This window comes from Aythya fuligula, chromosome 5 (assembly GCF_009819795.1).
Source record: "Aythya fuligula isolate bAytFul2 chromosome 5, bAytFul2.pri, whole genome shotgun sequence".
Taxonomy (NCBI): Eukaryota; Metazoa; Chordata; class Aves; order Anseriformes; family Anatidae; genus Aythya; species Aythya fuligula.
In genome coordinates this window covers 6,436,064-6,461,846 of record NC_045563.1, presented here as the reverse complement: position 1 = coordinate 6,461,846, position 25,783 = coordinate 6,436,064, and the positions used below count along the sequence as shown (strand labels likewise).

Below are 25,783 nucleotides of genomic sequence, written 5' to 3'. Positions count from 1 at the left end.
CCACTCCAGAACAGGTCTGGCTCTGCCCCTGCCTTACACAGGAGGTGCTGGTCAAGCGGTCATCTTGCTCAGGAAGGCCTCCCCAGGGCAGACAGGCTGGCTGATCCACGCTGGCTGGTCCATGCCTTGGTTTGGCAACACAGAAAGGAAAAAATATAACCAAATTGCCCTCCTGGGCACAGGGGAAAGACAAAAGCAAGGAGCTACGTGTGGGAAAACATTTCCTGAGCACAGTCTTGAGATCTGGGGTAATGGTGCTCCGACCCCGGTGCAAACACAAAGATGCCAAATACAGACGTGGATAGGAAGGAAAACCTCCTGCTGTAGGATCATGGCAGGAACGAAAAGACAATAACTGAGCTGAATGGCATTGGATAGGTACATTGAATAAATAGGATTTAAGCATAGTCGCATGGCTAATACAGGGAAACAAACACACTTGGGCGTAACCAGCACTGATTAGCCTTTAAATAACAAGGCACGGAGCAGCAAAGGCAACAGCTGCTTGTATTTACCTCCCAGAAAATCTAGGAAGGTTTCCCTGAATGTCTGCCCCTTTATCATCACTTTGATACGTGTCCCACAGCAGCAGCACAGGCCCGGAGCAGCACGGGGGAGGCTCCTGTCGCTCAGCAGCGAACACCCTGCGGCCAGGCAGCCCTGTGCTGAACACAGGCACCTGGCAGGGCAGAGCAGGGGCAGTGCTGGGCTGATGAGCAGCCAAGTAACAGAGCGATGGGAACCGACACCAACACAAACATCCCGTGCCTCGGAAGGAAAGCGTTGTTTCCTACGTGTCTGCACACGTCATAGGAATACCCCTCCCTGCAGACAAGAGAGCAGCCAGAAGTTTCACTCCTTCCTGGAAGCCGGGTGCACCTCGGATATTGTGCAGGGGGAACGTGGAGGTGCTGCTCACCCAGCTGGCAACTTGGTCCTGGTGACAGCAAGTGACAGCTCTTTACTCAGGCAGAAACCTCCAGCCGTGGGGTTCGGACAAAGAGAATGAATGAAAGCAGAGCTCACCGATAAATGATGCCTCTTTCATGGAGGAACATAAGGGCTGAAATAATTTCGGCAGCATAGAAGCGGGCCCGATCTTCGTCGAAGCGACGCGACTTCTGAATGTGGAACATCAAGTCCCCGCCATTCACGAACTCCATCACAAAGAACAGGCGATCCTTCACACACGCAAACACAACAGATATGAACAGCGTTAATCACATCCTCCGTCAGGCTTACCATTTGCTAAGTAGTAGCTCCCAAATAAAGACAGATTAAGTACCCGTGAGATGTTGGGGGGAAAAAAAATAAAAAAAATCCTGATTTTTTCGGGAAAGATTAAGCCAATACCAGGAAGATCTGATAATATCCCACTGCCATGCGCTCCCTCCACCTCCCAAACTTTTGCCCCCAGGAATGATCTCCTGTGTACATGTGGGTTGGGCATATCAGTAGGTGCCTGCTCATCACTAACTGGCTTCTGGAGGGTTTGCTTAACTGTCCTCAGCCTAAATCCAGCAGCGTGTGATACCCCTTCTGCAGCACTCTCTGAGCTGAGCAGTCAGAAGGGAAGGCTGTAAAGAAGACATTGACTCCCTGCTAAACATCGCAGCTTTCAGGGGGAAACGTTTCCTAATACCCTGTGCGTAACCAGACTGCAGCTTCACCACGACAGCACAAGAGCAACAACAACGCTGTCTCTGGGGCATCCTGACACTATTTCTAGGGAATGTGCGTTGTCTTACAGAGATTTCCTGCCGTACACTTGCATGGCAGCTGCCTTTTAGGCCTTCACATTTTGCCTTTCCTGGCAGCTCTGATTAACCTACAGATCTTTGTGTGATGAAGGAACTGAGAAGGACAAAGTATAAACTGGAGTCTCTACCAGGCAGAAAAGCAACTGGTTCAATAATGTTCAGCTCATTAACCACAGCTGCTGGTCTCTGAGGTTTCTTTAGTCACTTTGTTCACGTTTTTGCAGAAGTCTCCAGACAGGGAGACGCTCGCTTAAACTCTGTGTGTTCGACAGTCCGGGTGCAGGCGCACTGTGCCAAAGGGGTGCCCACTTAGCTGGGAGAGAATGGTTACACAACAATTTGTCACCAGAGTAAAGCCTAGAAGTGTTTCAGACTCTTTTACAATTTCCCCAAGTGCTTGTTTCAGGACATTCAGCACTAATAATTTCAGTTTTACTCTGAATAACAGGAATGAGCAGGCAGGAGAAGGGGCAAACGATTCACTCGAGATCTGCCAGCCTTTTACTGGTACAATTTGCCCTTCTCTCCCCCCAAAACCCTTCCCAGGTCTGACATTAATCACCTACAAGCTCGTTTAAAACCCTCTCTAAATTTAAGAGGATAAGCACTGCCAGTCTCCTCTTGCTGGCAGGCAGCCAGCTTGCAGCGACTGCTGGAATTAACGTCCCGGGATGCACGCAGAAGGGAAAAGAAAAGCAGGCAGGAAGCCTTTCCATCCTCTCCGTCCACGAGCAGGAGAGCAAACTGCTCATGCCAGAAGAGGTCAGATCGTTTCTCGTCATCGCCCTGGGCTCAGCCCAACAGCAATTTTGGGCTCCTTCCCGAGGCAGCAGAGCTCAGGTAGGTGCTTCCCAGCAGGAACAATGCAGCTGCGAGCAGCACCAAGGCCATGTGCTCCGTGCCACTTCCAGTCCCCGCAGACAACACTGCCTCATTGTTTCGCTCTGCTCCTATCTTAGGGCAGCCAAAACACCCGGGCTGGCTCAGAGCAGCACGAACTGTGCAAAGGCGGCGGCGGCGACCTTGGATCTTCATCCCGCAGCAGATTTGTACTGCCACATCTCGCTGCAGTTGGTGAAGCTGAAGCTGGCTGTGCTCTGCCTACCTGTTCTGCAGCCCTTCCTCCAGCTGCAGCATGGCTATCGCCTCTGCCTTGCCAGTTGGGCCAGCTTTTACCTCTCCTTGTTATTTCTTCCCTCCTCCTTCCACACTGATCACTCCACACGCCACGTGCTTACCTAGCTCAGCTTGCTCAGGCATCTTTTCAAGCCCACACTTTAAAAAAAATAAAATAAAAAAAAAATCCCTTTTGCCAGGTCTTCTACAGGAAGTAATTTAACTCACCAGCAACCTGACGAGGTATGTGTGTATTTATGTAAGATACATTCTTGTATAAACATGCATACGGTTAGGAACATTGATTTTCTACTCTCTCCTTAAAGGTAAGCTTCAGGGAAGCAAAGTTAACCCTTCCTCTCTCAAAACATGCAGGTCCTGCTGCTCTGGTGCTGGCAAAACTCCGGGGCCTACCTCAGGCTTCTGGACAGACCTGCATGTACTGCAGTGCTTAAAGGAAGGTGCTTCTTCCTCAGGCGTTCAGGTGAGCGCTGAAACAGTCTAGCGTGAAATTTATATACGACTGGCATCGGAATTAGCAGCTTTTTGGTACAAAGAGCTCTTGCTTCAGACTAACTGCAAACCTGAGTGAGTAGCTTTGCCTGTGTTACACGGTGCTCACAGGTGCAGCAGGTATTTCTCCTCCACCCGTGGTCTCATTGCACAAGTCAAATGTAAATATGGATTATTTAATTACTGAAGCTCTCCCGTTTAGGCCTAACAGGACTTTTGATTACCCCAAATTTTTATTTTTACTTTTTTAAAGTCCAGCTGATCGTCTACAGTTTTCTAACACTCAGAACCCCCTCGTATTTGCTGAAGAAAAGGGCAGGATGGGTTATATCTTGTCCATAAGCCAGCATTTGTGCACTGGCCTCCTACATACCTGGCAACAAATATTAGAAATCTCAGCCCTAACGAGCATCCTTGGGGACCAGGATCTAGGATCCAAGCAAGATCTGCCATTTTCCCTCTTAAAAGGTCATCAGCTTGCCAAGCTGCACAGACCAAACACTAAACACTCTTCCAGGAATTGTTGATAAGTAAAATAAACAGTAGTATTTTATGGGAAAAAAAAAAAAAAAAAAAAAAAAGGCAATTTGGAGCACGCAGAATAAGAGCGGATAAATAGCTTAAAAAGGGGTCAGGAAAGGGAAACCTTAAAATAGCAGATAGTTCGGATACTTGAGGGTTTGACTCTCCCTGCCTTTCCTGAGGCCAGGTGCTGTGAACACGGGTGAGAGGAGGCTCAGCTTGGCTCTGATTCACGTTGGTTCACTGCAGCTCCTCCCTCGGGTACACCCTCACTTGCCAGGTGGAGTCGTGAGCCCCCTTTTTGGGGACTCCTCAGTGGGAATCAGGAGGAGGAGAAAGCTGGAGCGCCTTGGCCAGGGCTCAGTGCTGCAATCCTCACGACTGTTTTCTGTTTTGCATTGCTCACGAGTTTTCCCTGATTTACTATCTCCTCTTGACGTTAGCAAAGTAAGAAAGAGCATTTGAGTCAACAGGAAACGGTGACGCTAAAGCCTCTGCAGCAGCGGCGGCCGCATGAGGAAATCACATTGCACCATTTCTGCACTGGGATCGAGGCGAATAAAGCCACAGAACAATTGTTACTGCAAAGAAAAGAAACACTAGGAGGAAACACAACGTCCATGGCATCAGGTGGGCCCATTTCAAGGCTGGCCTACGTCTCGAGATCAGCCCTGACAATTGCAGTGAGAGACAAGCGGTTGTTTGTCTTGTTTGTTTGTTTGTTTGTTATTTTTTTTGTTTGTTTAAATGTGAGTTTGCCGTGTCTGTTCCCCTGCTAGCAGGGCAGGGGCCCCTAGAAGCACACACTATGTCCTGAGACCAGGCCAGGTAGTGGTTACCACCCCTACCAAACACAAGCACTCACCAAGCTCCGGTTCAAGCATGGGTTTAGCCCTTTGTCCTCCCCAGCTCCACGAGGAAGCTGTTCTGAGTCCTCATACCTTTCCTCCTCAGCACCACAGCAGGGGGAAATCCAGGTTTTACTAAAAGACCATCCCTTCCTTTCCCATACCCAAAAAAGGCCAGCACAAAGGCAAGTTTCTGCCCACTTCCAGCTAAGAGTCAGAGCCGATGCCCATGTGTAAGCCGCATGAGACCGGTGTCACACCAAAGACCTCTGAAAACAACCAGGGTGAGAGCCTCATCTCCCTTCACACCGCATAAATGTGGCAGGGCAGCACCATCACCCCAGTTCAAGAAGTGTGGAGGGAGAAGGAGGGGAAGAGACGTATTTCCTATGTGCAGACAGAGAAGAAAATAACAAGGCTGCTGTGCCACGGACAGCATGGAAGATGGAGAGGAATTCTCTCAAGAGAGGTGTTGGTGGAGGTTCACATCCCGGGAGGAATTTTACAGAAGCCTCGTCTGTAGCTGACCACTGCTGTCGAAGGCAGCATCTTGAGATGAGACCTGGTCCAATGTGGTTTAGAGAAATGGCCCAGTTTTTCAAAAAAAATTCGTCTGGCTCTGGAATTCTGCTACGCTTGCACTTCATCCTTTTGGAAGCAATTCATGCACACAACTCCTTAGAAAATCAGCTTTGGGCTTGATCTGAGTTCACTGAAGCCAAAGGGTTTCCCCAAGAAAACAGTCATTTTTCACTGTTTTGGCAGTTTAAGCTCTGCAGAGCAGAAAGCAGGCTTTCAGAATTATCTCGGTACAGGAACAGCTGTGTCACTGCTACACAGCAAAAGTTTATTGCTTCCAAAAACGAGTAGCAGGGCTTAGGGAGCTTGCAAGCAAATTATTACAAGATAATTACAAGAGCTGGCAGGCTCCCTCAGCGCTCCCGATGTTCCCTTTCTCCCTTTGTGGTCCACAACCCCCACACAAAGCCATCCGCCCTCGGATGTCCTGAGACAAGCCACACGTCCAGCTCCGCCAGCAGCGCCAGTGACCATCCCGTATCTGGGTCAAGGCGCTGGACCCGGAGGAGGAATAATAAGCAGGTTTGTTTCCCAATATTTACCCTCGCAGGAGTAACACAACCAGCAACCACGCTCGGACGCCGCTCTGCGCCTTCCCTCCGCGCCCAGCCCTTCGGCCGGGGCAGCGCGGCGTCCCCGCGGGCCGCCCGCCGCTCCCAGCTATGTGGTTTGCAGCAGGACGGGCTGCTCGGGTGGGTTGAGTTACCCTTGGAAGCGTTTCCAAGCCAGAGAGGATCACAGGCACCTTCAGAAAGGGCTCACCACAAAGGAGGTGCTGGAGCAACCTTCACACGGGAGCTGAAGGAGCCCAAACGAGCTCAGCCCCGAACAGCCGCGCGGTGTCGAAGCAGTGCTTGGGCTGTGATGGAGCAAGACGTTGATGCCGGGCAAAGGCTCGGTCCTTTGATTTCAAATCAGTGTAGCTATGTGAAGCAGAAGAGAAGAAACAGCTCCACGTCGTGCTCGCCCGGCTGGAATTATCTGCAGGCATTAGTTACGCTTCTTACACACGGTCACAGCGACGACTGCCACCGGCTCCTGCCACTGCTCTGCCACCCCAGACCCCAAACAGACAAGGCAGTGGAAGGCATCAGACATCACAGCAGCCTGCTGGCTGACCGTCAGTGCTCTCTTGGCCATTTTCTCCCTCTGCTTCAGTGGCTTCCGAGGCACGTGCCAGCCCCAACAACCACTTATGCCCAGGAGAAATCAGACCACGGCAAGGGAGCGTGTAGCGGATGGCACTGTACAGCCCCGGGGCTATCGAGATGGGAGAGATCGTGGTGTGCTGTGACACATCCGAAGGGCTGAGAAAGGGAAGGTTGCTTTCTTCCTTCCACTGCTTTTTATTTTTATTTTTTTTTCAGGCAGAAGGAGGTGCGATGAAATTCGGACTGAGAGGTGGGGTAAGCTGCACGCCGCGCTTCCTCACAGCTCGGCTGCATTGGAGTGAGCGAAGGCACTTGTGAGAAGCACGGGTTTCTTCCCCCATTTCAGGCTCTTTCAGCAAGGAACTGCTGCTGTCATTGTCACAACTGCAGAACAGAGCAGTTCTCTCTCACTGCTGTGCTCTGCCACGCCGCTGACAGTGGGCACAACGCTGCCTTCCCTATGCAGCGGCAGCCAGGCACACAAACATCGCCTGGGGAGCAACAAATTGGCTCTTGCCATTTGCATAAATAAACTCTCTGGGGTCCCTCGGGGTAAAGGCTGCCCCGCGTGTGCATGCGTGCACAGCGCAGCATTAACGCTCTGCTAATTCCAGAAGAGCTGCACAACGACAGCCACAGCCCAGGCCAAGCCGACGGCAGCCACGGGTCCCCACCTGCTCCGAAAAAAAAGTCCTGAATCCAGCTGCATCCTTCAGACTTCATCCCATGTCTTCTTCTTCACTGCTGGGCTGAAATTTCAAACTCACAGGCTGAAGAGTTTTTGTAACGCAAGGCCAAATGCGATCCTCTCTCTGCGACAACACAGCCCTGGAGATCTGCAAGTGAACCACATGCGTAGCTGCCCTCCCCATCCCCTCCCTTCAGGATGGTCTAAATCACAGTGAGGTTGGCTCATTTTATGGCCAGAAACCTTCACTCAACATAAATGCAAATGGACAATTTTTAATCATTCTTCTTCATTTGTGTCTCTTTCACTAGAAGCAAAACAAAGAGCCCAAAATCGCAGGCACTACATCAACCAGCTAAATTACATACAAAAAATAACCAAAAACCTACGTAATCACAATTCAAAAAGGGAAAAAAAAAAAAAGTGCTGCCTTGGCCACTAAAACAAAATCTCCTAAAAGTAAAATACAAAACAGAATGAAAGAAGAAATAAAATCTTCCCCTCCAGACCTTAGTAAATGCCATAGAAAATTACACAAACACTCCTTCCCACCTGAAAGATCAAAAGCCAAAGGGCTGGCTGAACTTAGGAATAAGGAACTAGAACGTATCAAGCTGTACACATCGCTCATTAATCAAAGTTTTATAGGACATCTGCACCCCTCAGCTGGCTGCTAACATCCCAGGGTCTCAGGAGAGGGCAGCTCTGCAAAGCTCAGGCTGTTTTCACATCTCCCAGTTCAGAACAAGCTCCTGGAATTGCTGTTCCCAGTTTGGATTGATCAACCCGAGGCAGCTCTGGCCTGTTTTTCAAAAATCCCCACTACTTGCAACATCTCCTGGCTTCAGATTGCACTTGGGGAAAGCTAGAGACCTCTGAAAGCTCAGCTAAAGGTCTGCAGGAAAATCTGAGCAGCAAAACAAAGGCTTTGTGGATCCACCCTCTCACCTGACACACTGCCTGGAAAGCAACTCGGGTTCAAAGAGATTTAAACCTAAGGCACTGCTGGGTTGAGCCTCAGCTCGTTAGCTCATCTCTGCCTTTTGCTAGCTTCCCCTCCCTTCCTCACGACTAACTGGCACTTGGCCGGTCACCCTGTTTGAGAGTTGGTTTCATTTCAGCCCTTTTTATGCCACAACTTCCTAGATTTTAAGGCCAAAGAAAAATATTGCTTCCATTTACTGTGGCTAACCATGTGCAACACGTCCTTTTGTTACCCTTGTGCTGAGCTCAATAGCTTTGCCTACCAGGTACAATCTCTCTCAGAAGGCACTGCAGACAGAGACAGACGTTTTCTTAGCTTCATAAAAACACAAGTAGCCCGAGTCCCTCAGCAACTAGGGCAGGAAAGTTACACTAAGAGGGTACAACAGCGCTAAGATGAATGTAGCTAACACTTCAGGTCGCATTTTCACTTCAGCTCCTATCACCTCGGTGTGCAGTGTAAGTGTGGACACCCAGCAAAGTTCGCAGAGAAAATCAGAAATGTCAGCCTGATCTTGTTTCACCTCCTGAAGCCCAAACCACTCTGCCTACAAAAAAAAATACACAAACCATGACCACAAGAAAGCCTGGTTTTGAGCAGTGTGCCTTTATTCCGTGACACACAGGAGGGATTTGATTTGGGCTGCCAGCAATGAAACTGAAGCACACGCTGGTCTTCCAGCACGGCAGCCTGGGGCTAGCACCGGTCTGGATGCTGAAGAAAAGGGGGAAAAAGGCCCAGCAAGCTTGCAGGGAAGCACCACAGAGATGCACTTGGCTGTCAGGTGTATGCACAGAGCAAGTCGTACCTCCTGCCATGCCACGGGGGGAAGGCTGGGGGCTAGAGCCTGGGAGACGATCAAAGCTCTCCCCTCTGCTCCCAAAGGGCTGCCCCGCAGCGCCCTTCAAACAGCACATCAAAGAGGCCTCAGCATTTCCCCGTCTCCCACTGGCACGCTCCGAGGCCTGTGTCAGGATGCTTTTTCACCTCACCAGACCCAGGAAGGCTGCTGCTCGCTTTCTAGAGTCCCTTACCTCCACACCTCCACCACTGTCCCGGGGCTGCCCCGTGCTCTGCTCACTTGGTGACAGTGTGGAGCAGCTGATGGGGAACCAGGATGATCCTGGAGACCCCTGGAGGATCAGGACCAAGGGATTGCCCTGGACATGTGAGCACAGCCAGTCCTCTCCTGCGGCCCAGCAGATGGGGGAGCAGTCAGCCAGCTGCCCTTGCTCAGTCCCACCACTTCTGCAGGTGGCTGGTAGGCTCCCACATGAAAATTATGCCCCCGTCAAAGGTTTCAGATTATCTTGAACACTCACAGGAGGTGAAATGCAGGCTCATCTCCCTAAACACCTCCGGCACAATGCCCATGCTGACCCTGGAAGAACTGTTTCAGCACTCCAGGAACTACAGGTGATGAAGAGAAACCTTCCCCTTCTGTCTCAAGCATGACATCAGCCCACAGCTTGTAAAGGGGGCAGAAAGCCGCATGCCCTCATAAAATAAAATGGTACCAGTTCAATGATTAGCTGCCCTGGAATCCCTCCTGGCTTCAGCAGCACCCTGCTAGCTATTATCTCTGAAGGACGCTTGTTACAGAAAGTCACGTCCCTCCGCCAAGTTCTCGTGTCTCACTATTTTTGGAACAGCACACGCGGGCTCTGTGCCTCAGCAACTGTCAGCAGAGCCACACAGAAAGCAAATCCATATAACGATCAGACTAACAGGGACAGTGCTGGAAACAGCATCGCCTGGGGGACGGTCCCCTGAAAGCACCCTGTGGTCATGAGAAAAGGGATAAGGGCAATAAACATAAAAGGCAGAAACCTCTATCCTCTGCTATTTGACACTATTTGCATGGGAAGCTGATCCCCCCCAGCCCTTCCATTCTCATGCAAAAGAGGTGAGACAAAAGGATTTAAAAGCAAACCACCTGTGCAGGAAGGATGGTGCCTAAACCCCAGAGATGACAGGACCGACTTGTTGCAAACTCATCTTAATTAAAACATTCCAGGCTCTGCATTCCCCAGGATCGAATTACTAACTCCACTAGTTATACGGAGAGCCTCTTTCACCTGGCCTAGGCCTGTATTGTTGAGGTGTTGGATGACACCCATGGCAGGTAAACGGAAAGGAGCAGTTTTGGGTGCTTGTGACCCCTAACGCAGAATCCGAGCTTATCCACAGGTCAGCCCCAGCACCTGTCAGCAGCTCACAGATTAGCGCAGCGGGAGCATAATCCTCTCTGACACTAAAGGATGGTTGTAAGGCCCTAGAAAAAGCAGAAGCAAACGGCTTAGGCAAGGTTGAAAGCACTCGAACCAAGACATTCTATTAAAAAAAAAATATTAAAATAACAGAGATTTATCTCAGTTTGTGGTGAGCAAGGGAGACCTCACACAGGTGCTGCTGGACCAGGCCAAACCCACTCCCTGCGAGGGACCAGCACAACTCCATCCCTTCAGAGGAAAGGAATCTGGAGGTGCAAGTCCCAAACTGCGCCTCCCTCCCTGCAGAGTGTGGGCCCTGCCCAGGGCCGAGCATGCACAGGGCCATGGCCAGCCTCTGCCAGCCTGCTGCACAGCCAGGGTTTGCTCCCTGGGCTCTACAAACTGCGACCTACCGGGCAGAGACATCACTTGCAGCTCCTACCACCTAGCGGCTGCAATATTTCTCTGCAAAAAGCAAGAAGGCTGGCTGGAGGTCGGGCATCCTCAGCCCACCAGGGGCTATTAGAGCAGCTTACGCTGCAGCTGGGACTCCAGAGGACCACAGGAAAGAGGCACAGAGGCAGCACCAAAGAACAGGAAACCTTTCTGAAAATGATCAGCGAGTGATGTGAGCACAGAAAAAAAAAAAAAAATCAGCTAACTAAACAGGCAAGCAAAAGTAGCAACAATATAGATGAACGCAGACAATGCACTGCTGTTTCTGGTGCTTGTGCCAGCTCAGCTAAAGCTAGCTTACCCGCACTACACAGCATCGTGCTGTGCAGTACAGACATGCCCTGGGCTGTGTAAGTCAGCCCTGGGCTCTAAGGCAGAAGGGTTTGCTGGTTTGGGTGGAATATTATACAAGAGTCTGAATTCAAATGGCTCCAGCTCCATCCAAACCTTCAGAACCTGTCCTCGAAGCGTGCAGCATTTCAGACACTTCTGAGCTCCTCCTTCCCAGCTCGTGTAACTTTCCTTGAGCTGGAGGGCCCATAACTGGACACCTGTATCCTAGCTGCAGCCTCACCGGTGCCGAGCAGAGGGGTGAGCAACGTCCCTGACCTCCTGAATCAGCCAGGGACATAGTTTAACTTATTCATAATGAGTCTGCTGGTTCATACTGAGCTTGGCACCTACCAGGTACCTTCCAGAAGGGATGCTACCCAGCCACTTAGTCCCAGCCTGTACTGATGTGTCCATGGCATCAGCCTCTTATTTTCTTTTGAAAAACAATAAGAAGCCTCAAAATGGCTATTTCCCTAAAAATTCCTAAAGCCAGGCCCACTGAGTCATTATTTACCCAGGATCTCCACTCATTGCAGACTGGAGTCATGCCTGTGTATTTTTTTTTTTTTAAATACGAACCTTTAATACCACTTTTGTAGAGTTTGGGCTGTAAGTGTACGTCTGATGTAATTTCCACGTAACTGCAAGTGAAACCAGGCACTGTTCTGAGAAAACCTCCCCCCAGCTCCAACCAAATGAAGGTGCCTTGGTATTTTTAAACATGGTTTCAGGCTGACATTTTAAATAAGTGATTCCTTTTAGTTTATATATGTGTGTGTGTGTGCCTATATATATATATATATTCTTTTCTGTGAAGAACAAGCATAAACCTTAAATTTTGTATCAGCACCATTTAATCCCTCCTGTGCATCGTATACCCTGTTGCTGCAATCATTTTTCCATTATGGCAAAGGGTTTTAATTATGCTTTTATAAGCAATTTAGATCTGGTTATGCTGGATTGAGGTGGGTGTCACTGAGTGCAGAAGGTGGACAAAAAGACATGGTAAACCACAGAAGTCTGAAATTCCTTTCTTTTTTTTTTTTGGTAAATGCTTCTCTTTTTGTTTTTGTTTATTACTGGAGGGAAGTTATCAATCCAGATAATGAAACAATGCAGGATTCAAGTAAAAGAGGAACCTGAGAAAGACTGGAACTAGCAGAGGCCTGCTATGGCAAGCACCACTCCCTTGGCATCCTTTCAGAGACTGACCAGGTTCGGGGCAGCGAAGGCTGAGGGGTTCTTCCCTCCGTTCCTCTGATTAAAAGTTGGTCCAGAAATTCCTGTTCCAGGCTGTTCTACTGTTTAGCAACCTCCTTTTCATTTCCAGTCTAACTGTATCCATGGCCAGTCTAGACTCATTTAATCTTAGCCAGCATCTTGACAGCTTTGTTTCCCTTCTCTGTGACATCTGCAGACATCAATCAGATCCACTTTTTGCTTTCCATTTGCTAGTCTAAACAGGCTGAGTTCTTCCCTTTCTTCCCTTTGCAAAAGACTCCTCAATTACCTCGCAGCCCAGCAAACCTTCTCTGCACTCACAGCAGATTGCATTCATTTTTTTAACGTGACAGACGCTAATAGCACGGTGACCTTAAATCTTCCTGAAGCGCACTGAAAATACCCTACACAGACCAGGACTGCATTTGCTATTTTCACATCTAAGTTGCGATCCTGTAAAGAAAGCCAAAGAGCATAGCAACGAGCTGCAAAAAAAGGCTGCTGTCCTAGATCTGACCTCAAACAGCTCTCATCAATACCGGGCATTTCTGATATCTTACATGAGAATTTCGGTAAGGCCATTAAAATCAGGCCATGTTTCTTCATATTATGGAACACAAAAGAGTTTCCTTGGTTACTAGTGACAACAGCGAGCTTTGTTTCTGCTATAGAGTGTGGCTGCTCTGTGAAACCATGTAAACTGTATATGTATTTAAAAAAAAAAAAAAAAAGAAGAAACACACCACCTCATTTCTATTACATGAGTCTACCCCATGGGCTCCACCCTAAACGAGCTCAATTCTCGAACTCCATAGCTGGCTGTTGCATCACCCCAGTGAGAAGAGAAACAGGTAGGTGGCAGGACACATTTGAATGCCTTTATTTTTTTTTGGTCTTCTTTTTCTCTCCTCCCCCCACCTCCCCCTTTCTTTTTTCTTTTGAGAAATTTTGGGTTTATGAAGGATTGAAGCCACAATTAATAGGTGAAATTTCTCCTGTCTCCTCAAACAGGGAAAACAAACTCTATCAGCATTTAGCAATGGACCAAAAGCAACTGGAAAGGAGCCCAGGCAGTCTGGAAGAGCTACACTGCAAAAATGCTTTGGTCCTAATAACAGCTTAGCTCAGGGACTCCCAAACTTACCTTGCCGGGATAGTGCTGTGGCCACTGCCTCCATCCCAGCCACCCCTGCCACCACCCACGTCAGCAACAAGCTCCCACCCATATGCACACGCGGGAGGAGGCTCTCAGCTGAACAGGCAGCACGTGCAGTCTTCCACTGAGGTATACAAATCACAAGTGACAGCAGTGCTGTCACTTGTCTTATCTACACAAGAAGAAATACCAGCCGTGTATGGGCCCAATCCAGCGTCTGCCCATGCCAGTAAAATCCCTGCCAGTAACCCCAGAAGGATATTTTGCACGGTTCTGAGCAGACAGGACTAATGCAGCACTATTAAAGTTCAGGTAGCAGGGCAGTAGGGTCTGAGATCCCACAGCAACTGGAGGACACTTCAGGCCTGCAGGCATTTACACTTATGTATTTGGAAACGCTCAATGGCATAAAAATGTTTCCAGGAAAGATATCTAAGATACATATAAAAAAAGGCTTCCCTGATACTTCCACTTTGTCATGGAGTTTACAAGCCAGGATTTTGTTTGACAAATGCCTCAGTATCAGACGTTAAAGGCCCACAGTGCTCTGTTCACCCTTAAGCAGAGAGCTTTCTCCTGAGTTTAATGTGGATATTTAGAAGAAGCAGGGGAACAAACACACAGGGCAGTGCCTTTATCCTAAACATACCAGCCTGTATCAGGAGGAAGGCTGTCCACTACCTGGGTTATACTTACAGGAGTCTGGAAGCAACAGTAGAGCTTGGTGAGGAATGGGTGGTTCCTTGCTAAGGAAAGGATGCGTTTCTCAGTCATGGTGCATTCAACATCGTCATCTTGGAGAATGACGTCCTTCTTCAGCACCTTCACTGCGTACAGCTGCCCGCTCTCTTTCATCTTGGCAAGCATCACCTAAACCAAAGGGAAGGGTGAATTGCAAGGGCCGAGCCCTCAGCCTTTATGAGCAACGCTGAGATTCTCGCAGCTTCTCACACTAGAAAGGTCAGTTATCTCACGAGCAGGCTTGTGGAAGCAAGTGAATCAGGCTGTTAGCACGGGCATCAGCGTACAGTCAACGGCACGTGCTACTGCCTGCAGCAGCCTTCTGCCCACACACCCCAAAGCCTGCTGTGGGGCTAGGTGCTCAAAGGTCATCCACCATCAGCCAAAATGCTCTGCCAGGGCAGACCCTCTGAGCACCCCCATCTGTCCCACTCCCCTCCTCAGTTACCGATTTCAAGTGCAGCATTTTGCACTGGCTTTGTGAGAATGAAACCCCAGTCGCATTACATTTGAAACCTCTGCTCTGTTTCTTTGAAAAGAAAAGTTTTCACGTGCTCCAAGAAATGCTGCCCAAACAAGTGCTAATGCACACACGTGCAGTTTCTGGTATGGGCCCTGGCATGCAGCTGTTCTTCTGGTTGCTAATTTTCTTTTTTTTTGTGATATCCCATTCTTCACTTTGCTGTCAGTTTTCTTTCTCTTCCCTTCTTTCCCTTCTCTTTCTAACCAGCCTCATCGCACAGGGCACCAAAAGCAGCGTCCACTGGACAATCTGCACGTCTCATGATGAAATAACTCCACATGCCTTGAAGCTTCTCAAATAAGGAGCATGGTATTTCCCTGAAGAGCTACAAATAACACTCACCTTCCCAAAACTGCCTTTTCCCAGTACACGAAGGAAGGTTAAGTCTTTGATCCCAAGTTTGCTCGCTGAATTCTCACTAACATTGTTGCCATCCTTCACGCTGCCTTTCCCCTGATGTCTCAAAGTAGATCTGGAAGCCAGTTTCTGTGGAGAAAAGTAAATAAATATCACTCTGCACAGAAATCGTACTTTGTCTCAGAGGTGATCGCAGGTAGGCAGCCCACCCAACGTGGGCATTTAGGAGCTGTTCGGATGCGCTGCGTGGCCACTGCAACAGAAAGTGCATGGGTACTGCCACCCCACACAGCTGTTATGGGTACCAGCCAACCCTGTCACTGTGCAGAGGTGTGCTGAGATGTCACAGCTGGCTCCTGACCTGAGCATTTTACGTTGTAAATCCCAAGGCAGGCCTGTCTCTCTCTGCCCTCACTCCTAGAAAAAATAAAACAAGCGTGGAAATAAAAGTCTCCCTACTAACATCAGAGCGAAGAGCATCGTTTCTGCAGTATGAGAGGTGCTGGTGAAATCTAGAATCCAAACAGATTTCCTCTGACTCTCTCCAATTTCTACCTGATGCGAGGGCTCTTAAGAAAAGCCCATACCTCAAAATGGTTTTCTTTCCCACAGCTGTGCTCCTGGATTCCTCTACTGCCGCAAATTCAAATGAATGCTTTCCTTGCCCACACCAGCAACGTGTGTCTGCATTTTCAGGAATTGTATCAGTATTAGCAAGCATTTCTAGAGTTTCTGGTTTTGCAGAACGTGAAGACCAAGTCAATCTCCAGTGCCCTCTGCTCACTGCTTTTCAGGTATGAGTATGCACACAAACTGGAAGTACTTTTGTTTCATTTATTGGTGCGAACAAAGTCACAGGGACTTCTTGAGCTCCACCTTGTGACTGCTCTGATGTAAAGCAAAATTCTTCCCTGCACAGGAAGATTTCCCTTGCTGCCACAAAAATGGTAACCTCAGCCATGCAGAAAGAACCAAAAACATTCAGGAAACACCCAAGAAAACTCTCAGATTTAAGCTTCTGAACACTAACTGGAGCCTTTAGCTCACAAATAAGAAAAGAAGATTGCTAAACACCAAGCACAGATTTATATTTTCCTGGTCTCATTTTCTCTTGACATATATATTATGCAAACCATGAATGTGAACAACTGATGATTTTTACAAAACTAAGTTGGGGGTGTGTGGCTTGTGTTTCCGTGTAACTCCAAGAATTACTGAACCTGAACTGTTGCAGCATGAAGCAGGAAAATAAGGAAGTCTCATTTTTTTCTCAGCCAACTGAAATCAAAAGGAGCAGCACAGCTTAATGAACACGCTAGGCTGAGAAAGCTTGATGTGGTCGATCAGTGCAGCTGACTAACAAGATTAACTATGGCTGGTGATTATCTTTTGGTTTTGAATATATATATATTTAGGTCAAATAAAAATGTCTAGCATTTTACTATGGGTTATTGGGGTCTCAAACTGACTTTTCAAAACTGCTAGCAAAAAAAAATAATCTTCATGAAAACCAATTTATTATCAAATAACAGCTCTGACTTCTGGTATTGTGTATGGACACTGTCACTCTAGCTCTTATGCTGTTTTAAATTTCCCAAATACATTCAGGTACATAACAGCTGAATTTTAGGGTACCTTAAATAGTGACAGGCAGAAATTGTAACACACACGTCCCAGCTCTAGCAGTAACCTCACCAGGACCCTGGCCTGGATGACAAAGACCAGAGATGATGCTATGTTGACAGTGACCTTGGATTTTAGCTGGGGAAAGAATGGTAAATCGTGAAACAGATTGCCCAAAATGACTCAAAACCAGTGACAAAGCTAGGAAGAGAACCTAGGCCTCTTGCTTAGCTCTTCTTTTGCTCTATCACCAGTCACATCTACAGGCAGTGCATTTGTATTTGTGGAAAGGCTGAAGAAAGGCCTGGCATGAATTGCATTGACGATTTATTAGTTTGGGGTCTGATACTCTCATTTAGGCCAAACAGATGCAAGAATCAATGGAGTCACACCACTACAAAGCATAAACAAAGCAACATTCATAGACTGATGCCTCCACCAGGGTAAATCTGGATAGAAAACATCCATTTTCCAGGTGAAATCTTAGCCACAAGTCTCACAGAGCAATAGCCTACACATGCAGCCCATTGGCCAATGCCACTTGTCATTACTGAAGTCTCCAATTTCTCCTGGTCACATACAAATTGGACTCAGGTGTAAACATTTACAAATAGAGGAGGAAAAAGAAAAAGACTCACCGAATTTGGGGAAATGCTCCCAGGTTGCAGGCCCATGCACGCCAAGGTTTTAGCAAGCTCTGCTGAGTTCACCCCACAGTTTGGTGCAACATTTGCTTGGCATCGGATGTGGACGTTCATTTTACAGACTGGAAGGGGTGAAAAGGAAAAGCAAAGGAACAATTAGAACAACTAGGAGGGATTTATTGCTGAGAAATAACTTAGCAAAAGACTGCTCAGCTTCAGGAAATATACTGACCAGACTCTATCCTAGATCTGAACAAAAAGTGTATTTTTGCCACCGATCTCTGCCAAAACAAGGTTAGGACTCATATAAGAGAACAAACTGCTGAAAATTGGGTTAGCATACATACCCCCAAACACTCCAAGTAGGGTGCTAAATTACCTGAAGCTACTCATAAGCAAAAGTATGTTTGTGAGGTATATAAATAACATTGCAGCTATGCTATCCATTTAAATTAAGATTTATAGTGCCACAGAATTAGCAACGAACTTTCCCTGCATTTGCAAATATCTAATTTTAGAGCTATGTTGAATAATGGGAGGTAAAATCTTTCTTGCTTTCACTCATGGACACACATACGACCTCTTGTGGGAGATGAAGGCAAATGGAGATTGTTTGTTACCTATACAACTTTACAGTTTATATCACTGAAACAAAAAAGTGGATACGTTTTGTCATCAAGTAACAGTGTGACAGTTTAGCCAACACATGGCAACGACCTTCTTTTCTTTGGATGCCTTTTGCTGCCTTATCTAATTAGGACAGATAAGGAAAAGCTTCAGATAAAGAGATAAAATGATGCAGGAAGCAGAAATACCCAAGAATATTTTCAAACAGAGCTGTGCTGAGAGTAAAAATTTGAGTCCTTCTGGAAACCTGATATTAAAAAGTAAAAAAAAAAAATAATCTAACTCTTGCAAAGACGAATATTTATTGCTTGTCCTTCTCTTGGTTGCACAAATCAAGCTCACGCAGTGCATTGAGAGCCTAAAAATATATATCACGTTGTGAAAATACTACAGTAATAAGCTACTCACTTTTGCACTGTAGGCCCTGTCGCATAATTCCCCAGAGCAAGGAACCGCAGTGGTCACAGAAAGTTGGGACTTTGTAGTTGTGGACACTGAACTTATGAGGAATGTTGATTCCAAACCTCTGTTCAGTCACCTGAGGGGCCAAAAGAAAAGCAGAGATTTAAACGTTCAAATATACACATATAGCAAAGATCACTTACATATTGACATTTAACTGCAGAACCGTGAAAATAATCCCAGCTCAGAAAACGTCCCAATCCATCACTTCACTGACATTTATCATAAGGACAATGACTGAAATCTCATTTGCAGAGAACCTTCTCTGGTTTACTTGCTGGGCAGGAGGGAATATCTGACAAAGCAGATTTTAAAGAAGGCCGCCCAGGCAATTTTAAATTCTTAAAACAAACTTGGAATTAGAAAGCATGGATTACCTCATCACAAACCTATCATGCTGAAGTGCCAAATATAAATTGCTAGCTACAGCAATTTGTAACTAAATAGTTCTCAAATGACTAACTTGCATACTGTGTGCGAACACGTAACTTTATGTCAAACGGGTGATTTCATTAAATTTAATATTGAATAGTTTTCCCAGCTCCTCCTGAAGTTCTCATTTCTTTTCTCACCCTCCTCTTTCATTTCAGGCCCACATTTAGCTTCATAGCTTGCTGTCATCCCCTTTTTAACTTTGTTCTTTTCCAACTGTGAATCTTTCAGATCTCGAAGACACCTTAGAAAAGGTTACATCAGCTGAAGGAACCCGTTCCCATTTAACCTCTTCATTACTTTCTAATTTGTGTCTCAACAAGCAGCTGCTGGAAGAGTGGCAAGGGGAACCCATCGCTTAGCAAAAACTAGAGGGGCTACTGAAACGATGAGTTTAAATCAAGTGGTGCCTCCTCACCTCTGTCTTCTTTTAAAGCAGTTTAGATATGTCATAAACCATTCACAATGCTAAAAGGGGGGATGAGGTACAGGGATGACGACTTAGCATTAGACTTACACTTTAGCCTTGAGCATTTTAACTTATTTTTATCTGGCTTGGCAAGGGGTCATTTTAAGAAGTCTAGCTCAGCAGTTCTGAGTCAAGAAATAATGAGGAAAGGCAATTGCTTGCATGCACTTGAAAGGTTTCTGCATGGGATACAATAGATCTACCTCCCAATTAAGAATGTTTCAATTGAATTTCCTCAAAGAGTTATTAAACAATTTCCAGTTATAGAAATGAGATGCAATGCACAGTGCTGTTTTAGGTGGGGATGTTATTCCTGTCAAATACAGCCAAAACTAGCACAGAAGAAAGCCTTCAGAAACACAAGTTATGCAAGGGTTTCTTTATTACAACATAAATAATTTCAGAGAGTAAAGGTGTGGTGCAGTGACTAAATGGGCACTTAAAATTACCCAAAAAGAAAAATAAAAAAGGCAAAACAAAGAGCAGTGGTTGGATTTTAATACCAGAGAAATCCACATCAAGAATTGGGCACCAAATTTTGATGATGACGTGGTTAATTGTGAAGGAAAATTACCAAGGAAAACGGTTTGATTTGCTATTTCTTGATGTCTTCAGATGAAGACCCTTCCTAAACTGCGTGGTGGTCCAACCAGTTAGTGGAATTAACAGAAGAACAGCTAGATGATATTACACAGCCTATGTAATATCATAATGATAGGGATGCATGTCCCTATCATTCTTCCTCACTTTTAAATCCATGAACGAAGGTAGCACAGAACAGGTTCTATGACAGGAAAATACCCAGACAATCCTGAAGGTTCACAAATTATGATGACCCGAAACAACAAACGTGACTTTACCTTGAGATCGTTCTTGTTAGTATTGTTTTGGCACGTGCAAGCTGTAACAATTAGATGATGGCAGCGCTTGTGTACAACACAGGTGCATACTAGGAAATAAAAGAGGCATGCTGAAAAGAGCTTTTGAAAGACTCAGAACACATCACCCCACCAGCTGGTTTCTTTATGGCTCACTTATATTATCAGGACATGGTAAAAATGCAAAAAATAATCAAGGTGGTTCAGAATTTCCAAAATCTCCTAATTGGAGATTCATCTACAACCCACTACAAAAGAAATTTTGCACCGGATCATTCATACAGGCTAGAAAACAGCTGCCATAAAATACGGGAGATGCAAGGAGAAACAGCAGCGTAAAATGAGCTCCCTAAAAATGCTGTTGTACTTGTCCTGGGGTATTTCACACAACATACACAAACCACATTAGAGAACACAGGTCTGAGACACCAAAAGCCATTCCTACATCTCAGTGGCAAAGTGTCTCTCCCATTGGATACCCAGCTGAGTGCTGTCCAGGTTAGTTTGTTAGGCTCAGTGCGGTGCTTGCATCTGAGAAGCTGGGTAACTGCAGCAGAACGATGCTGTGTCTAGGCTAATCAGCTAATCCCCATCAAGAGGGCTAATTAGCCCTAAAGCACAGCAGGGCTCTCTGCAGCTCTGAAGCTGGCTTGACTGGAATGAACTTGGATTCCTCCACTCCATAACCCCGCGTGCTCTGGAGCCAACACTAATGGCCACAGCAACTGATTGGGCAAGGAGATTTTTGTAATGGAAAATGTAAGCTGCAGACACATTGCAGGGTCCCACACTATTCTGTCTGTTGCTGAATCAAGCTTATATTCACAAGGCCTATCAGTAACGTTCACTTTTACCCAGAGATTGTATGCAGGATACCCATTTTGTTTACATGCAGCTTCCTTTCTTATCAAGACTCCAGCACCTTATTATATTGCACAAGAAACAGGCTGTGTTAGAAGGCCTGGGTGACCATGCACTTGTGAAGCCAGTAGTTCTGCTACCTTATCATAGAAAAAAAGGGAAAGGAACTAAAACAATTAAGTGCAAACAAGGACCACATACATCGATCTATACAGCCATACAGTGCTAAAACGTGCATTCAGACACAAGTGCTGCACCAGGCCATGAAACTGCCCTTTGAAGTCACATCCCTAATTTCACTTTGTTTAGCTACACAGGGAGAGAAAGGAAGAGGGTGGCCATTCCAGCAAGGTATTTGTGTTTTAGTATCAGCTGGACACTGTGCTGAAGGGACATTAGGTTTCTCAGGCCTAGTTGGGTGTTGCACATACTCAGTAACTTGGTGGATCTGTACAAGAGGAAAACTGTGGGTGAAACACAGCAACAGGACCCCTCGGTGTTTGCATGAGCATGTGTGATTGTTCCTACACATATTAAAGCCACCAGACTGACACCTGCTCTAGTGCACGGTCTTGGCTGGCTGAGGAGGAAGATAAGCGGTGACTTCAGAGAAGCTTGTAACCACAGGACATCCCAGCAGCACAGGGAAGTGCTCCTGAGACAGCACACCCTACTCACACACAGTGCCTGAGCAGAGCACCTTACCTTGACACTGGTATCCCTGCTTCCCAAACACGCCCCTGTGCAAAGCAAAACATGAACAGAATTTAGTAGCAGAAAAGCAGCCTTCTTGTAGAGAGTTTACAGAAAAGAGAGTCAAAAGGCAAGAGGATCCCAAATGACCAGATCCCTGGGGAAAAACTGCCCAGCAATAAGGGTGCAATTCAGTACTGGTGAGGTGTAAGTGTAGCAAAGCGCTGCCAGGGCCAGAGCTCACAGTTCGAGCTTGTCAATGTTATTCTCCAAATTCCCCCTCACTCTAGTTTCTGAAATACTTCGTTTTATTACAACACACACCACACTTATTAGACTGATCCCAACAGCCCACACCCTGTTATTATCTCTCCTACTCCATGCTCTTTTGAGACATATATAAGTTTTTCTCCCTGCTCTGCCTACGCCCCCACACATATCATCCCACACCTTACACCTCCTCTGATGGCTTTTCTGTTCTCAGATATTTTCTCTAGTTTTTCAAGCAACTGTTTTTTCTCATCGTAATCTCAAAACTCCACTCAAACTAACATTTGTGGTCTTTCTTTACTTCTTTTCCTGAAATAACATTTGCACTTACAAGCAAGGAACATTGTCCTAGCCCCACACTCTCCCAGCTGGCTTCCAGCATCCAACCTACACATCAGCTCTGGCCTCTCTGCAGCAGATTCCAATTTGCAGTGTAAATGTACCCCTGGTGGGCATGGGGTGTCACTTTAGTAGCCCTTGGTGAAGTGCTGGGCAACCGATTCACAGATGGCATGTCAGTCCCCAAAACATAAAGGCTAGGAAGGTCCACACCACTGTTTTTGAGTGATTCTTACCAGATGAACTCCCTGCAGTGTGAGCAGTACGTTGGCTGTCGCAGGTAGGTAGCCATGAATTTGTGCCCGTTCACCTGATGCACTCGCCTTCGCATCGCCCGCTGGCGCTTCCGAGTGAGGTTCTTAAAAATTCGATCCCTCGGGAGGGTTCCTATGCAGGAAAAACACAAAGCAACAAAGCATTAGCACTGCTGTGCACAATTGCTACCCCACTTTTTGCTATGGCAGAAAATTCTTTCAAAGATCACGATTACATCCCTGATTTAGAAGTTGGATAATTAGGATCTAGTGCAAGGAAAGCATCTGGGAAAAGCAACAGGGTAAGTTAATGGCAAAGGCCAAAATCTAGAAATAACTGCTTCTTCTCATCTGCCTCTCGCTCCTCTCCCATGTTGAGACATGTCACTAACACATTGATTCATAAGGTGTAAACAGACCAGAAGCTCAAGGCTAATGTGTTATCACAACTCACAGCTCTTTGGGTAATAACTTCTGAAAATGTGCCTGCGTGCAACTGACTGACCAGCCCCGTGCGGTGGTGCTGAGCCAAAGCCATCACTCGCTTGCTGAATAGTGTTTATCCTCCTTCAGTATCCTCATGCTACGCTTCACTATCACCATTTGTAGTGACTTTGCTATTTGGTATTGTGTCATTCTCCACTTTCTTTAAAGGGCTCATTTAGCAAAGGACAGGTAATATTTTATAGTTCTGGAGAGCAACACCCCAGGAGCTGTTGGCACTGAAAAACTCAATCATCTCAAAATTTACTGTTATTGATTTATTTATTTTTAAAAGCATGTTTAGTTCAGCCATATAACAATTCCCGAGCAAAGCTCAGTTTACACAAAACAAGTCACTCTTACAACACAGAACTGAGCCCTGGATCCAGAAAGTCATTCACATACAGCAGCAGACATCTGTCTTAAAAATCGCAGCCATCTGGCTTCTGGGATCCTTGCACAGCCCAGGTCAGACTCATCTGAGCTTCCCAGATCAAAGCGTCATCTGGGCCACACTTGCCTCAGAAGAAAGAAATGAAATTTGCAGTGTTCAAGTCAGTTGCTTTCCAGAGGATAGGATTAGGCCCTCCTAACAAGTGCACCCTGGGGACACTTGCCGGAGTCTGCTGCAGGACAGCGTGCACCAGCACACTCAGGATGCCTGTTTCGAGGGCAGATTGCTGCAAGACAAAAGCCAGCTATTGCCAAACCCCTCTGCATGGATGTAATGCCACAGGAAGAGCAGGCGGTCTGTAAACTTCCCAGCCCTCTGATCGTCCCAGAGCAGCTGATCAGCAGCAGTACCCAGACGCAGCTGTTACTGTACCACTTCATTTGCCCATAAAAAGGGGGCAGAGCATTTCCCTGCTTTCAACTAGCTTTGTTGATTAACTGCTAAAAGAAAAAAAAAAAAACCATCGACTTGAAGGCTTGAAGTGTAAGAGTCCCACATCACAGGCGTATTTCCTGGTCCTTTCTGTAAGAGTGGAGATTAGGGAAGCCATCCCATCAGCGCTGAACCCAGCCACTTCAAAGGGATGCAAGCCACATGATGTATTCCTCTGAGTGTTCCTGCCACACAGGTTTCGAAGCAAAGCCGGCCATAAAGCTCAGTTTTGCTTTTCTTTCTGCTGCGTGCTCCTACCCATTTGCGCGCGCAGCCCCTCCAGAGGCACCAACTGGAAACTTCATCCCCAATGACTTAACTGTGACACGGAGCTTGGCCTGACTGTGAAACAGCTTGGATTTATTTCTAAAATGGAAGCACACTGTAAATTAGGATTTTCCCATTAAAGCAAAAAAGGATGTGGTATGGCTCATCCAAACACTTAAAAAGAAACGTGTCTTCTTCGCTGCCGAGCTTCAAGCAGTTGCTCAGAAAGAGAGGTGTAGAAAAGCCTGCCTTTCTAGGGAAGTGCTTAAATGTGTGTTTAATTCTCACCAAAGCCAACAGGACTCAAGTGACCACAGGAATTGCCAGGCAGAATCACAACATTGGCCCATCTAGTTCAGCATCCTGCCTCTGTCAGTGGGCAACCAGGAACACATGACAGCAAGATGGAGGAGCCCTGCAGCTGTGAGATAATTCGCCTCTTTCCCCCACACAAGATGTCATTTTGATCTCCAGAAGTGCGAGTTGACGTGCAGAGGTTTAATATCCCTTCCAAACATTCAATCATCACTGCGCCACCTCAATAGCCTTGTTATCTACCACAGAAAACACGGCTGAGGAGAACTTCAAGAGGTCAACCAGTTCATCCTTCTTCCCCAAAAGAGGAAGCCAGTGCCTTCGCTGAGCTCAAACTTCTTGCGAGACAATAAAAAAAATTTTAAAAAATCAGAAATTTCCTTCCATTATTTTGGAATTTGCCCACCTTTAAATTCCAGCGCACTTATCCTTTGTCTAGGTGTAAGCTTACACTTAAGTGTTTTTCTGGATCAGGGCCAAAAACCTCAGTTGGCAACGTTTTCTGGCCTGGAGCTCAGCACGCACAGGAGACCTTCCAAGGAATGGAAAATGGGATAAAAGCCCCCCTCCACGAGCAGCCCCCGGGTGGAGAAGAGCAAAGCGGCCCATGGGGCTACCAGGCGGGACACGCAGTGCGGCCCAGGGCTTGGCCTGCTTGCAGGCAGCCCGCGGTTCTAATACGGTTCACAAAGGGCCATTAATATTTAAAACGTTCCTCAAAATTCATGTTTTCCCACATTACGCCGTTGCCATTATCCTGTGCATTTCTCCAGGTGCAGGTCTTCCAGGTGATCCTCACCCATGCTTACGTTCATCCCACATTAAGTTACAGAAACTTTAGGGTTTGCTAAACAGGAGACTGACTCCTGCACTACTTGCAGCATGCCATCAGCTCTTTTGGGTCCATGTTCTCCCCATTTCCCGATGCTGTCTGGAGTGAAAACGGGAGGGAGAGCCCAGCGCACCTCAGGGCTGCAGGAGGCCATATCCACTATCCACCAGGCGATCTGGTTGATCCAAACACACGGCCACGTCCCACAGAATAAATTCCTCCTTCAGAGGGCCTGAGCGCTCCCCAACCCCTCACACCACGGCATGGAGCGGGTGAGTTCAGCCCT

At 46.9% G+C, this 25,783-nt stretch overlaps 1 protein-coding gene across 1 annotated transcript in view; it reads right to left on the bottom strand.

Annotated features, from left to right (window-relative positions):
* PRKCH (protein kinase C eta) overlaps window positions 1-25,783 on the bottom strand; it is a 112,556-nt gene that overhangs the window by 43,245 nt on the left and 43,528 nt on the right. The window contains exons 3-10 of the mRNA XM_032188539.1: window positions 22,697-22,847; window positions 21,864-21,898; window positions 20,280-20,368; window positions 18,465-18,594; window positions 17,424-17,551; window positions 15,148-15,291; window positions 14,238-14,411; window positions 1,027-1,181 (exon numbers count right to left, since the gene is read on the bottom strand). Coding sequence (XP_032044430.1) covers window positions 1,027-1,181; window positions 14,238-14,411; window positions 15,148-15,291; window positions 17,424-17,551; window positions 18,465-18,594; window positions 20,280-20,368; window positions 21,864-21,898; window positions 22,697-22,847 — 1,006 coding nt within the window. The remainder of the gene's footprint in view (window positions 1-1,026; window positions 1,182-14,237; window positions 14,412-15,147; window positions 15,292-17,423; window positions 17,552-18,464; window positions 18,595-20,279; window positions 20,369-21,863; window positions 21,899-22,696; window positions 22,848-25,783) is intronic.